Source organism: Pholcus phalangioides, unplaced genomic scaffold (assembly GCF_987345545.1).
Source record: "Pholcus phalangioides strain wild (caught in Gottingen) unplaced genomic scaffold, Ppha-v1.0 ptg000018l_1, whole genome shotgun sequence".
Lineage (NCBI taxonomy): Eukaryota > Metazoa > Arthropoda > Arachnida > Araneae > Pholcidae > Pholcus > Pholcus phalangioides.
The window spans coordinates 2779093-2795458 of record NW_028301611.1 but is presented as its reverse complement, the minus strand read 5'-3'; the positions used below and the strand labels follow the sequence as shown (position 1 = coordinate 2795458).

At 37.1% G+C, this 16366-nt stretch overlaps 2 protein-coding genes across 2 annotated transcripts in view; one reads left to right on the top strand and one right to left on the bottom strand.

Moving 5' to 3' along the window:
• Trpm (transient receptor potential cation channel, subfamily M) overlaps positions 1–16366 on the top strand; it is a 343617-nt gene that overhangs the window by 114865 nt on the left and 212386 nt on the right. The window lies entirely within an intron of this gene.
• On the bottom strand, positions 1634–1945 carry LOC149071522 (histone H4). Its single transcript, XM_089247743.1, has one exon. It carries the CDS (start codon positions 1943–1945, stop codon positions 1634–1636), a length of 312 nt encoding a protein of 103 aa, XP_089103869.1.

Below are 16366 nucleotides of genomic sequence, written 5' to 3'. Positions count from 1 at the left end.
TACCATCTTTATTAACAGGCATCAAATATCTCTATGTGTAATATACAAGCCACATAGAAATAGACTCGACCTGAATCTACTCAACTTTCTGATAAACACCAACAATCCAACTCTACTGGCTGGGGACTGGAATTGCAAAAGTCCCTCCTTCTGCAATAGTAGATCAAATTCCTCTGGTAAAATTCTGCAAAGATTGTATAGAAACAAATGCCAACAAATACACTCCAGCTCCACACCAACGCATTACCCTGGAGGGCGGGATACACCTGATGCACTGGACAATGGTCTATCTAAAAACTTTCGGAATAACGTTGATTTAGAATCGTTCATCGGCCTCAACTCGACACATAATCCAATCATATTCACAATTGACCTAACAAGGACTCAAGATGTTCCTTTCTGCCTTGCCACTGACTAGAATAAATTCAGAGATCTGCTGGATGTTGACTAAGTTCTCGAGCTTCAGCATGCAAACAAGGAGGAAGTTGAAGCAGCAACGGGCATTTTTTCGGACAGAATTAAATCGGCCTTACACGATTCAACTAGAAAAATCAAATACCCGGGAAACAAATTTGGAATCTCTCTCAAGCTGAAGGAAAAACAGTAGACTCAAAAATACAATAAGAAAATCTTGGCAAAGATTTCGTCGTCTTTGGACGAAGTTGTGCTGAATCGATTGGAAAAGGAAATCAGGAAAGAAATCAAAGAATTCGTCAACGAGCGTTTCTCGAACTTCGTTGAAGAGTCCACTGCAAGTGAAGACTCTCTATGGAAAGTCTGGAAGATCTGCAAAAAGAAACGCAAGGAAATTACCAAAATTCATAACGAACCAGGTTATTTTGGCGTCACTGATGCTGAGATAGCGGAAGTGCTTGCCGAAACTTATGAGGGTCAATTCAAACTTAACAGTAATCAACAGATTGGCACTCAGCGGGAACACCTGAATAAAATTGAAGAATTTCTCAACAGACCACGTCACCACGGTCTCAGTGGGTTTCAAAATTCAGAGCTAACTATGGAGAAGCTTAGAGAACTTATTCACAAGCTCTCGATCAAGAAAGCCTCTGGCCAAAATCAAAAATGAGAGGTTTTCTCATAGCCAAAAATTTTCGTTCAGCTTTCTGAGCAATTTATCTAAGCTCTTTGAACGCATCCTTCTTCCACGATTCTATAACATCTCGACTCCTTCGATTTCCTTCGTCCTGAGCAGCATGGATTCAGAAGATATCCCCCAACGAATCGGTACATGCGGGAATGTGTGTGTACGTGTAGTGCAACCTGACGTAAAGTTTGTTTCTGTGTAATGCTTGTTATGTGTAGTGCTGCCATCTGCCACCAGTTTTTCTAACTATGAGTGAACTGTTATGATTGAATGATTTATCGTTGTAGGACTGTTGCTCTCTGAGGCGAGACTTTTTAACGGGGAGATCGGCTCGCATTTGCGCCTTGAAGTTGGGAACCACAGAAAACCAACTTCAGCCGACCACCACTGTGGGGTTCGAACCCGGATCCTCGCATCGCGAGTCCGTCACTATAACCACTCGACTACCACAGCGGCAATAAAAAAAACCTGAGAAGGGCCTTTTTTTTTTTTTCTCCTCCGCGTCTTCTATGGAAACCGCATATGCTGTTTTTAACCGCCGAAACCGTACAGGGTTCTGCCTTGTCTCTTCAGCGCATAGACCACGTCCATGGCGGTGACGGTTTTCCTCTTGGCGTGCTCGGTGTAAGTGACAGCATCCCTGATAACGTTCTCGAGGAAAACTTTGAGAACTCCACGGGTCTCTTCGTAAATGAGACCGGATATACGTTTCACACCACCACGACGGGCTAAACGACGGATGGCGGGTTTCGTAATGCCCTGGATGTTATCGCGAAGAACTTTACGATGTCTCTTCGCTCCTCCTTTGCCCAAACCTTTTCCTCCCTTGCCTCGACCAGACATGTTGAATTTGCGAAATCTCAAGCAGAAATGAAAGGAAATCGACAATAACCACGATCTCTGTCTCGAAAACGCGGAGCTGACGTCACTGCTGTATAACGGGCATTGGTCCGCCGACCTAACAGATTCCTTGTTATATCATGCAAACTTCAAATTCCGCCGGTATATCTCTGAACATCCATAACATAGCTATAACATAATAATGTTAGAGTTACGCATATACTCACACGCACTCACTATGTTCCTACATAGACCCCTTAGTAACAAATTCCCCAGAGGAATGTTTACGAGTTGCATGTACGATTAAGTAGTAGTAGTTGTAGATTTCAAATGTAAAAAGAAAAAAAATTGCCTGTACTCTTACAACGGCAGCTATTGATTTACGCGTTCGAAACATTATTATTATTTTGCGAAATTTTGATTTTTTATTTGCGAAATTTACGTATCTCGAATAATTATGTATGGAAAATACGATTTTTTTTTTTGCCGATACGTAAACGTTTGAAACTAACTACAGATAGCGCTGCGAAAAACTACGTGACACAACACTACTTTTTTTTTCGAAAAAATAACAAAATAGATTTATCCCAAAAAAAGGAAAAATATATTTATAGCAAGCAGATTTCACTGAAACCCACAAGACTTATCGATTCAAACACTTCCTGAACTGTTTGGTTTCCAATCTTAGATATAGGTAAAGGGAGGGGGGGGGATGCACGTCAAATGAAACACGCGATGTATATTGAAATGCAAATATTTATATTGTTATTCAAAAGACGATATTTTTTCTTGCTTTACCCCTTTTCCCAAAAATTGTAATTTGATAGGGAATACTGCTGTGTTTGCGATATATTCCAAAAGCTTTATTCCTTTATAAACAACATTTCTTCTATGTTACACACGTCTGTTGGCAGATAGATTGTATTATTTTGAATTTTCAACAACTAAACGTGTGAGATGTAACAAGGTCCTATTCGAATGTTTGATTAGGTCTTTCAAACACTGGTGCCACAATTGTGTATGTTGTTTTTTCTCACTGTAGATTTTTTTTTCTTTCGACCTCAGGGAGTTAAGCCCTGACTTTAAGGATTGCGCAAGTTTTGTGTTAGACATTATGGTGATTATAAACTTTGGGGATTTTCATCAGAGGGCAGCACTTATAGAGTTGAACTTTCAGGGTTTTTTTAAGATGGATTCTAAGAGAAAAGTGTCTCTCGAAAAAGTATGGTTTATTACATAAAATTTAGCAATAAAATTCTAAAAAAAATTGTATGTGAAGACGAATATATGCTGCATCATCTTTGCTGAGTAAAATTTGAGTCAAAAGTGAAGAAGTGAATTATTTCTACGCAAAATCAAAACTGAAAATTACAAAATAAATTTTAATAATAAACATTTGCTAGCATTTATGTTTTTAATGCATTTTTCTAGTATCAAAAACGCAAAAACCTTTTGAAAATTCTGAGAAAAAAAATGAAGGCTTGGGTCTGGAAAGGTTAATAAAACTTTTCAGCACAATGTTTTCTGGTGGCAAGTAAATAAAAATGGTTGTATTTTTTTTAGCAAGTTTGATTTGGATAATATATCAAGGAAAACCAAAATCTGGTGGTAAACCTATGCCTGCCGATATAACAATAATCCCTATCGCAGATTTTTCTTTCTATGATATTCACAGTGCATCGTCATATACAATGTGTGAATCCGACCAATTCTGCCAAGATCCAAGCGAATAAACTTCAAATTCAAACAAAATATGTTCAGCATGTTGTATTGCTTCAAGTGGGAAGCCTTAATTTCTTTATCTATTTCTATGTTTGTTTGCATCTAGGCACTTGAAATGAGCAAAATATACAGGGTGAATTCGACCTATTCTGCCAAACGAAAAGTAGTGATGGACGAGCCCAAGTGGATTATGAAACATCGCACCAACCCTGTTCTATCTCGAACAGTTTTCAATATATGGTGGATAATCGATTATCTGGAAAAAAAAGCGTCTAGTATGAATAAACCCGGATTTGTGAATTTTCTGAAAGATCTATACACAAACTAAGCACACATTTGGAAAGAACAGAAAACATTCCATAAGGTTACACAAATTTTATTGAAATGTCTGGTTTTAATGGAAAGCTACAGTCGCTGAAAGATTGGCAAAGTTCAAACTCGAATTGTCGCCAAAATTATTAATCGTCCATTCTGCAAACAGCTTTCTAGCTAAAATCGTTCAAATGTGCTAAAAACATCTCGCTTTCACCAGCTTCTGGAACAGCTTACAATGAACCATATTGGTTTTCCGGTTCAGGACAAATTTAGTTCTTTGTCAACAATACATCGCTGAAATCAGCGTTTGTTGAAATAGATATTCGACGAAAATTCGAAACCGGTGGTAACAGATTTTGGTGACAATTTGATTTTACACAAAAAATCCTATCTGGTGACACTACCTCTATTTACAGGATATCCGTATTTAATGGCGAGCTGCAAGTGCTGAGAGATCGTTGAAGTGAAAAATCGAATTGTCGCCAAAACCTACTAAAATTACTTTGACGAACGCAGATTTCAGTGATGTCTTGCAAACAAACGACTAGATTTTTCCTGAACTAGATGACCAATTTTGTTTATTCTAGGCTCTTATGGACAAAGTTTTCTGGCAAATTTTGATTGATTCAATGATTGGCAAATCGAATATTTTAGAGAGAATTCGATTTTCAACTTCGCCAGTCTCTTAACGCTTGTAGCTCACCATTAAATCCAGATATTTGAATGTTGCGAACTTATATGTACTTAGTTTGCATGTAGGTGTCTCTGGAATTGCACAAATCAAGGTTTTTTCAGGCTTGACGCATTTTTTTTTATAATCGATTATCCACCATAACTCGAAAACGATCCGAGTTACGACAGGGTCGGTAGGTTATTTCATGATCCAGTTGTGCTCGTCCCTTTCTGTTGGAAGAATAGGTCGGATTCCCCCTGTATATATCGAGATTTCATTCATTAGCTCTAAAAATAAATAGAAAACCGCACGTTAAAATTATATTACAATTTCCCATTGTTTACAAATACTAACGGCCGTATTCACCGAGAGAGTTTAAACTACAATCGCAGGTGAAAGGATTGGAGATTGAAACAAATTGGGTTAAATTGAGGATTTCAACCAATTCTTGTCGATCTCTAATCCTTTAACCTGCGATTGTAGTTTAAACTCTGTCGGTGAAAACGGCCGTTAGTATTTTAAATTACTTTACAAAAATATTATTTTACGAAAATTGTGACATGAGAAAAAATCTGGATCAACAATGAGTGGGAGAAAAATATTTTGCATTTTTCTCAAGGATTTTTTTAGTATTATATCCTCTTTTCCGTAAAGTTTCAAGTAGTAGATAAAAATCCTATATAGGGAAATTTTGAGTAACCTTTTCAGTCAAGAAAAAATTGGGTTTTTTTTCCTAAACTGATTGATCATATTAATTAGTTCTCAACTCGTGAATGCAATAAAACTTTCACTAAATATTGCCAACTGAAACAACTAAGTTGTTTTTGAGAGTATTGAGGAAACCCCAAAAATTATGTAAGAAATTGGAACAAAATGGGATCATTTTTAAATTATAGGATAAGATAATAACGAGACTCATTACGAGCTTCAATGAAGTATTAGTTCGGATTTTAAAGTGAAAAAAACCACCAATATTTTCAGGGAATTTCAAATAACCCTTGAATTTGACTACACTAGTTAGGCTACGTAATGATGTCATCGCGATCATTCCTTCATAAGGATCACGTCATCCGATATCTTATGGTAATGAACCCGAAGTCGAAACGACAAAATACCATTAGCGAAAATCCATTCGGGATCCGAGGATAATGTTAATGGAATATCTCCGATCACTTTCTTTTCCTGGAATTTCAGACCCACACACACACACACACACACAGTTGGTTTATTTTTTTTCTTCATATCCTGGTGGTAGTTGACAACTTTTCTGATGAGGCATTCCGCTCGAAAAAGCTCCCGAGTGCACTGAAATATGCGTTAAAATTCTTAACAATTGAACAAAGGAGGGATAGGGAGGGTATTTACGCATATATAATGGAAAAGATTTTGACAGCTTGAATAAAAAAGATAACATGGATAAATTATTTTCCAATTTCTAATTCATTTCAAAGTGTATTTTCACTGTCTTATATGGGACTTTTTTTCCAGAAAGGGTGTGGGCGTTTTCCTATAATTTTCTTCATTTATTTTTCTCATGAACGATTTTCATAATCGCAATCTGTATTTAGTTTTTCAGTTAGCAACATGTCAAGGTAGCAGACCGTAAACGGTATTTTTAGTTAATTTTGTTTGAAAATAACTCCATCATTCATTTCACTTTGCAAATAATGCAGATGTGGGAAGAGTTTTCGCATCAGTGTGTGTGTGTGGGTTTTTTTTTTCTTGTAAAAGCATACACTGCATTTTATAAATGCCAGTCAAATTGTGAACCTGTTTGAAGACACTTTTATCAGGGTTTTTTTTTCACGATAAACATTAAAAGTCTATAGATTATATATATTTTTTTTCCATTTTGAAGCTTAATCTATTGACGGTACTTTAACACTAGAACGATGATAGAATAATTTTGATTGCTCTGGAGATATTTAACAAGAATCATTGCAAAACATTCCGAAGTGTAGTTTTCTTATACGAACATCAATATTGTTTGCTTTCCTCCAGTACCAATTTCATAGCATTCAAAGGTGCATTTTTGCAAAAGCTCGTCATCGTACCTTATTCAGTTCATTTAGCGTTTCTATGGATCTTTGCACTTTTATACTACATAGCATTCACTCGTACAATGCCGCACGACGAAAGGAATCTTCATTTTACCAGTGGACGAGGCTCCAGCCCCGGGACTGAAATGATTATCTTTTTTTTTTCTTCCCTTCACACTGCAAATTGACTATGGTTAAGCACCGGGTACCCCACCAAAGATCCAAGCCCGGGGGGGGGGAAGGGGAGCGACCCTGATGAACGATGTGGGAAGCCATTATTTTGCCACATGTCGTGATCTCGACTAAGCAGAAAATTATTTCTACAGTTGGTAAGCAGAGAAAATCTAGTTCTCTTTATGCACCATGCGCACACAAAATTGAAATCACGGACAAAAGAAATTTCTGCCAGAATTTATTAATTTTGTTTCATCTTTCATGTTTACGACAGAATCAACTTATCCAGGGCACAATTAGATCGGAATCGAAAAGCTGCCTTATGTATACTATTTTACATTGCTCAGCAAATCTGTTCGCACATTTGTCAAGCTTCAAACCTTGTCAGTGAACTGTCAAGTGAAAGTGAAGCAACGAATTACGAAACCTCCAAAAAAAGCAGTCAAACTTCTTTTTCAACGAGAAAAAAATATGGGATTAGTCGAATCTAAATGGATTATCATAACAACATGGGATTTATCATAACAAGATTTTATTTTGATTTCCCTTTTGTGTCCCCTAAAAATTTCCAATTTTCTCAAGATTTCCCTTTTATCCAAAATTCCAAACAAAAAAAAAAGATACGCGAACAAGGATTTATTGAAAAACCAAGTCAAACAGACTGAATAGATGATGTAAGAAGTTTACCGTTGAGAAAAATAGTTTATGTGAATTTTTTTTTTCCTGTCACGGTTAAAATGATTTCTATCCGTCAATGCGGTGGTTCGAAATTTCCGTCGTTCTAGTGTTAAAGTACCAAATAGATACAGGGTGGGCAAAAAGTCCGTATAATTTTAAAAATGATAACCGGAAAAATTACCGAAGTAAAAAATAGCTTGCAGGTTTAGCATCGCTAGGTCACGGGAAAAAATAACTCAAAAACAGCCAATATGTGGCGCTGGTACGAGCGACTTCGGTGGAAATATGCAAATGAGACGGTTATAAGAACTTGCGCTCCTAATCCACAATCAGTTCAAAGTTGTAAACCGTGTATGTGGACCTGTTGCACTCAGCCGTTGCTGGATTTGTGACTCGTCTGCAATGTGTTATTCCCTGCGGTGTTGGTCATGTGGAACATATACTGTTGTAATAAACGATTTGGAGACATTCTATTTTTTTCGTTATTTGCGTATATTTTCTTTCACTTGTGCACATCAGCGCCATCTATCGGCTGTTATTTTTAGTTATTTTTTTCCTGTAAAAAAATCCCCGTGACCTAGCGATGCTAACACTGCAAACCGTTTTTGATTTCGGTTATTTTTCTGGTTTTAATTCCTTTTTAAAGTTTCTACGGTCTTTTTGCCGACCCTGTATACACATTCGTCACGAGATATAACGAACTCTTTACGAAGGAATGTAATGAGGGAAAATATTCTCAATAGTGTTGCCGTTGCTAGTTTGTGCGAAGTACCGAACATCGTGCTCTCGTCTAGTACGTCTTAGTTGCTCTACTTTGGTAGAGATATTGATCAGTCAATGGCAAAATGGTTGCTTGTAAACCATCGGAAGGAAGTTGCCGTTGGAAGTCATACAGAGCGCCGAGCTCAAAAGTTAGCCCTATTTGCTTTGCTTGGCCTCCTAGACATATCACTAATTAAGTATACACCAGAGCCAACGAGAATAACTTATAATCATCTTTATTTACACAGACGCCTAAACCAGAGCGTCCGACATCTCTCATGTCCAACAGTCAACAACCTTGTATCTCTTCGGCCCCATGGCCTTTTCACCCGATCCGATTATTATACATCACTTCATTTCACTTCCGACACACTATTCTCCTTCATCATGGTGTAACACAATATTATATTAGTATAAAATATGGCATGAAATGATAATATTTTAGCAGGGGGAAGAAAAAAAGCAAATAACACTTGTTGCGGAAAATTGTCTTATATCCACAAGTTTGTCACACATTTGATGTCTTGTTCTAGAGACTGTCTTAAACATTGATTTAAAAGGTGAGCTATTGAATGTTTGATTATTTACAAATATATATATACATGTATACACAAGCGCACATACATTTTTCAAAATTCTGTTACATATTTTGTATGGAGGACGTTTTTAGGCCTTAGATCAGTGTTTCCCAACCTTTTGAAGTTCGCGGCACCCTTAGGAATAGTATCAAAATTTGGGATACCCTTCCTTGAATACAGAGTTGTGAAACTTTTGATTGATGATCAGAGCACGGACACTTCATATCAGGCCTTACAGTTGGCAACCAAACACTCATATCGTCCTCAAGGCCTTGCAGTGTATTTATTGTTTTGTATTTTATTGTCTCCATAATTAGAAAAGGATTGCTAGCATAGAACGATATGATGTTGAAAAATGGTGAAAGTGCGTTAATTGCTTTCTTCATTATACGCTTCTCTCAATCCAAGGCAAAAAGCAGCCACCGACGCCTCACTCTTGGTGAACTTACCTTTGAGTGTGGAATCAGCAAAGTTCATTAAATCCATCTAGTTCGGCAAGCAGTGAAATCTCTTTTCCCCGCACTGTCTGCGAAATCAAATGGTAAGACAACCCAGTCGAGATTCTCAGTGGAAAGAGATGGAAAGTACATATCTATTGTGTGTGTGCATCTTGCACTCTTGATAAGTGTTGAAAAATGAAGTCTTTCAGCTTATCCGAAGATGATGTCCCCCCTCTCTTTGAGGGAAATTTAACCTACGCCTCTCACTTGCCGGGTGAGCGCATTAGACTACAAAGCCAACGAATCATCTTTCCTCAGAGCTCCTGTGCTGTGAAAGGGGCCGTACACGGACAGCCAGACTCAGGCAAAAGCTCACACATTGCTGACACTGCAACCATAGATGGTAACTTATGCAATAAGTCTGCCATGCATGAGAGTAATTTACAAGACTTGATTTATTTTAAGACCTTAAGTGGAATATATGTAATATTTTTTGATTTGTCCCCATAATATCTCGCGGCACACCTTAGCTGATGTCGTGGCACCCTAGGGTGCCGGGGCACACGGGTTGGGAAACACTGCCCCAGATATTTCAGAAACACGAGAGCATCACAATCATCTCTCTCAGATGTTGGTGGCACGACCTTTCTTGTTTTTCGAAGTAGTTTCGAGATAGTTCCTTGATGTGGGAATGCATGGACGACACCTTCAAAATCTTTGTGCAGATCGGTGAGGCGGAAAACTTTTTGTGCTCCAGTTAAGCGCCGGAAGACGCGATTCTGGAATCGTTGTAGTTTGTACATGTTGCTTTTAGATGCGAAAAGCCCTATCTGGGGCACCGTATGTTAACACTGGGCGAATGATTTGTTCGTACATCAAAACATTATTCCTCAAACTTAGTTTGGACTTCGGATATCAGAATCTCAATAGATTCTCTAAGAGGATCTGAGCCTTTTTGATTTTGTTCTCGGTATGGCTCCTGAAGTTGCCTTTCATCCAGGATGACACCCAGGTACTCAGTTTGAGTCGATGGCATGATACCTCGTCGCCCTATGATAATCTTCGTGTTAGATGAGATATCTCGGTTTGTGAGTCATATCCCCACACATTTGTTCACATTCAACTTGGCATAGTTGAATGCGTCCCATCTTCCGGCATGTGCGACAAGGGCTTCCTGACGGTTGAAATTAATATAACATATCGTCAGCGTATAAACCCAGGATGCCCTTTATTACCAATAGGATAATGATCCATGAAAACATTGTGTATCGTCGGGCCCAAGCTGGAACCTTGGTTAATTCCTGCGGTTATACGTCTTTTTTTCTAGAAAAGGAGTCGTTGATCTTGACTTGAAAGATCCGAAAAGATAAATATGAACTCAAAAATTCGATTATGATTAAGGGGGCAGCCCCTCTACGTATCATTTTGAAAAAGACACCTGCTGCAGTCTCCAAATATGAGAATACTTTACCTTTTATAATAAATGTTATTTTGAAAACAAAATAACTTTTTTAACAGTTTCGAAGTTCAATAATTTCATTTATTTTTTAATTTTTATAAAAGACATGGGAATACAATTATTCATATCATCAATCAAAACGTTAAGTTAATAGAAACTTTCATCTTTCAGTAATAGATGGTGCTAAATCCAAAAATAAAAATAAATGTCTATATAAATTGACCAAGATAAATATTTCTTAGTGTTATACCAAAAAATTTTAATTATATATATACTTCTTCATTCATTTATTTTTTTCTAAATTTAAAGAGAAGTTGGTTGAAAGTGGATTTTTCAGACTATGATGTACAAGTTTAGTATGAGTCGTCTCATTGATAAGGCTTGATTCATCCGTGGTTTTGTCTGATAAACTATGTTCAAAGTTTTCTGATAGTTCTGGTATATATAGGGTGTCCCATTAAAACCGCCCAAACTCTGCACAGCCAGATTCCTCGCTTGGAACGCATAAAAAATGCCAAAAGAACTGTACCTGTACGACTCAGTTCTCGAGAAAAATGCGAAATAAAAGTATGACGCCATATCCGATGCAAGGAAAAAAAGAAGGCTATTGGAAACCTGAACATCGGTATTTACATATGTTTACATAGGTAGATGTTCAAAATGTCCACCGTGCATATCGAGGCACGCATGCGTGTGCCGTGGAATGACATCAAGCCGTCGTTTAATACAGCACCGATTTGGCGTCATACTTTTCTTTCGCATTTTTCTCGAAAACTTGGTCGTACAGGTACAGTTCTTTGGGCAATTTTTATGTATTCCAAGCGAGGAATCCGGCTGTGCAGAGTGTGGGTGGTCTTGATGGGACACCCTGTATATATATGAATCAGATATGGCTCCATATATAGCATATATGGAGTCTATTCCTCAGCCTTTTGGTGGACCGTCGTGCCGAGCGTTCACTGCCAGTCAAATCTCGAAACGTAATATTCGAGTTTGTAAATAATATATATTCAGACAGAGTATTAACTCCTAGATTGGACAGTGAGGGCAGAAATTATATATATATATATATAGACAACGTTAAAATTCCATGACTTTTTTCTATCCAAGCCATGTCGAGACACAGCCGCAAATTTTTGACACGAATGCGTAAATTAGTAAGGCATTGGCATGAAGTAAAGCATAGCATTAGCATAAAGTAAAGCATAGCATTAGCATAAAGTAAATCATAGCATTAGCATAAAGTAAAGCATAGCATTAGCATAAAGTAAAGCACAGCATTAGCATAAAGTAAAGCATAGCATTAGCATAAAGTAAAGCACAGCATTAGCATAAAGTAAAGCATAGCATTAAGATAAAGTAAAGCATAACATTAACCCGTTTGTGCCCACGAATATTTTTCGGAAACAAATTTACAACACATACGTTTACTTGTTAAGCTGTACTCAAACGGGTTAAGTTAAGCATAGCAAGAGCATAAAGTAAAGAATTAAGCTTTAAATTAAAGCATTAGCATTGAAAAAATCATTTGCCTTTCTAAACCATTAGCATTGAAAAAATCATTTGCCTTTCTAAACCATTAGCATTGAAAAAATCATTTGCCTTTCTAAACCATTAGCATTGAAAAAATCATTTGCCTTTCTAAAGCATTAGTTCATTTGGATTTTTGTGGCACCTCACAAATTTCTCTCTATCCTCTCAAATCGTTTCCGTTGTTTCAAAAAAGCAATTCGTTAGCCATATCAATCATTCTTGTTGAACTTGCTGAAATGAATCATCTGCCCACCGTGACGGCAGAGAGAGATAAGAGTTTCCTTTCTCCTAAACATACTCTTCATACATCCAGTTTTCCTTATATACATTTTGTATCAAATGACCCATCATATAAGGCGATAAACACACCGGGGCCCCAAGCTCTACAAATTTTCAATTGTGCGACACAAAGGTTTTCGTACTTCATGTTTGTGACGCTATTTTGTTATCCGATGATACACTTATCACTCGGGACTACGGAACTTTTGTCTAAACAAGATATTGAACATTGTCTTCACAGGTGTCTTCCACAAGTTACTTTAATTCAAAGTCTGACCTGTTTTCGAGACGATCAAAAATCACGCCGATTTATAAAACGCGTCAAAATGAATTATCAAAGATATTTGTGATTCAGTTATTTATTTGAAATTAAATATATTCTCCGTGCTCACGATAGATATCAATGACGACTTGGTTCCTACCACAGTAGTCGCTCGTTACAGCGACCACGCGTTATATATTGAGATTTTCCCATTATAACGACCGGTACAATATGCACGAACTTACCGTATGATCGTCATCATACTTTTACAACTGGGAATTTTTCTATTACGGCTATCAATCCAATATTATTATCTGAATCTCTTAATACCCATATGATCACATCAGGTGGCGTGCCCTGTTTACAGGGAATCCCTGAAGTCATTGTCCATACGTTAAGGGAAGGTAAAATGCACATAAAGAAGCATTTTTTGTACAGCAATATGGGGTGGGAAATGAAAAGTGTTGGCACCCTCATTGCAAAGCCTTCAGCCACTACTACTACTACTTAACCGAACATGCATCTTGTACACATTCCTCTACGGAATTTCTAACGAATCGACACATGCAGGAATGTGTGTTCTGAGTGCATGTTTGACCTTGATGTATTTATGTTGCCGAGTTGCTCTAGTTTCGTGTTCATGCTGCCATCAGGATTCCATTTTCTCAAGTAAAGATGGAAATGCTTTCAGTCACTTCATCAACAATTCGTGAAACATCTGGCATCTCCGAAAGGGTACGCGAATCACTTCATAGACACTGCCAGGCCTTCATCGATGTTGGTGGTGGCACATTGGAGCACTTACTGTAACTATTAATTTAAATAGAAAAGAGTTTTTCCATTTCGTCAGCATTTCGTGTTTTTCCGCCAACACTTTTCATTTCCGACCCCACATTGCTATACGAAAAAAAATGCTTCTTTATGTGTATTTTACTTTCCCTTAAAGTTTGGCCCATGAGTTCAAGCACACCCTGTATAGGAACATTCGCACAATTTCTATTCCATGTTTCACTTTCTACAAAATTTCTGTTTTCATTTTTCAGTAAAATTTTCCTAAGTAATTTCTTCTTTCGTCAAGTCATTTCATGCCCGATTTACTCTCCGAAAGAATCAGACAAAAAATAAAATATCCTGCACATTTTATATCAAAAAGTCTTTGAGTTTAATTCATTCGTGCGTGAGTTTTTTATTCGCACGACGAAGACTCCAACATCTATGACATGGAATGAGAGGGAAAAAGTAAAAACGTTTATTTTATTCCTTTTTCTATAAGAAAAACAGATTTTTTTTTCCTTTTATCCTTCAAAAAAATAGGGGGAAAAAAAACGAAATAATCACGAATCCAATTCTAAAAGACTTCCTTCCCGTCATTTTACTTTCCTGGGATTAATTCTTTTCCTCAAGTCTTTCACGTGAAGGAAAGAAATCACACCTGGAGAAAAAGATCCCTTTCTTTTTTGTCCTTTCTTGACATTTAAGAAATTAATTATTTCAGCTTTTTTTTGTATTATTTGTATTTGCCGTGTTTGACATGCAATTTCCTTATTAGAATATTTTTGTCGTGATGTCGCAAATAGAGAAATTTTTTTTTAAATACTTTCATTTCTTTCATGAGCGAAATTTCCTTCGAATAAGTAGTGATTATGAGTTTAAATAACTGAACATTGAACATTTCTATTGTTTCAACAATGATAAAACTATTTTGTACAGTATTCATGAAGGGGGGAAAAGTCCGAATTCTCTCTCTCTCTCTCTCTGTATAAAAATAGTCTACATGTTTAAAATATTTAAAATTCTATAGAAGTTTTAATGTCTAAATGTGCGTGTGTAAAATATCAGAAGGCCTGAAGAAGCCTAACATATCAGAAAGTCTTAAGAAGTTTTGATGGCTAAATGTCCAAAATATGGAGGGGCCTAAATATATTAATATTGAGAATCTGAAATGCCTAAGTTTCCAAAATATTGAGAAGCCTAAATGTCTAAGTGTAAAAAATATTGAGAAACCTAAATGTCTAAGTGTCCAAAATATTGAGAAACCTAAATGCCTGAAATATTGAGGAGACTAAATGTCTCAAAATATTGAGAAGCTTAAATATCTGAAATATTTAGAAGTTTAAATGTCTAAAACATTGAGAAGCCTAAATGTCTAAAATGTTGAGAAGCCTAAATGTCTAAAATGTTGAGAAGCTTAAACGTCTAAAATATTGAGAGGCCTAAATGTCTAAAATATTGGAAACCTAAATCTCTAAAATATCGGAAACCTAAATGACTGAAACATTGAGAAGCCTAAATGACTAAAATATTGAAAAACCTAAATGTCAGAAATATTAAGAAACCTAAATATCAGAAATATTGAGAAGCCTAAATGTCTAAAATATTGAAAAGTCTAAAAATGCCTTACTATTAGTCGTACAAATTCACTTACAGTCTTCTTATAAATGCGCGTATTGAGTCACTGGCTGTACCAATTTCGAAAAATAAACGGTCCCATGGATCGTGAAGATGATCTTGTTATAGATTTTGGGTGAGGAAAAAGATTAAGAGAACCCCTGGTCTAACTGAACCTCAGTACTCCAATACAATCACTCACGTGATTGTGACTTTTTCGCGGCTGAAAAAGGTTAAGGACCCCTGGTCTAATGAAACTTAGTACTCAAATACAATCTCTCTCTATCACTCACGTGATTATAGTTTACCAGAGGCATCGGAAATGTTTCGAACTGGGGAGGGAGGAGGGGTGCTCATTTTGAGATTCATTCAGAAAATTTTGATTTTTGATTCCTGAATCAATTATGGTGTGCTCGGACCAGTTCTACAAATTTACGTCGGTGCTCAAGCACCCTCGGTTCCGATATAGAGAGCATTTCATTCGAAAAACGTGTGCTTCAACCAGAAAAACGTGTGATGGATTTAAAAAAAAAAAGTTTGGAATACCCCAGATAAAAAAAATCTACCAGCAGCGAAAGGTCAATTGCGGCCAATACTTTACCGCACACCATCTCCGGTCATATCACCCCAAGGCAATTTCAAACCGTTTTTTGAGTTGGGTGAGAAATGAAGGCGCCATCTACCGGTGGCCGCCCCAGGCTCAGTGGGTATAGAACATGTATTCGATGTGCTCCCACCGGATTCGAACCCGTGGACCCCTAATGGTAACCTTCATGAAGGAAGACGAATATCTTACCACTGTACTGCTGGGGAGTAATTGTGGCCACTGGCCTACTGTAGGTGATTTCAAAAATTTGCTAGATCTTCTAGCCAGATTTAGGCTGTTGAACCAGACATGCACGTCGTCCATATTCCTCTGCGGAACTTCTAACGAATTTGTACTGAATTTGTAACGAATTTGGAATGTGTGTGTATGTGTAGTGAACCTGACGTGAAGTTTGTTTCTGTGTAATGCTTGTTATGTGTAGCGCTGCCATCTGCCACCAATTTTTAGCCAAATAGGCTGTAAGGTGCAAGAAAACGACGAGGACCAAATGCCAAAAATGCCACACATATTTATAT

Excerpts from the sequence above, each read along its gene's own strand:
- LOC149071522 (XM_089247743.1), bottom strand. The coding sequence starts at position 1,945 with ATGTCTGGTCGAGGCAAGGGAGGAAAAGGTTTGGGCAAAGGAGGAGCG.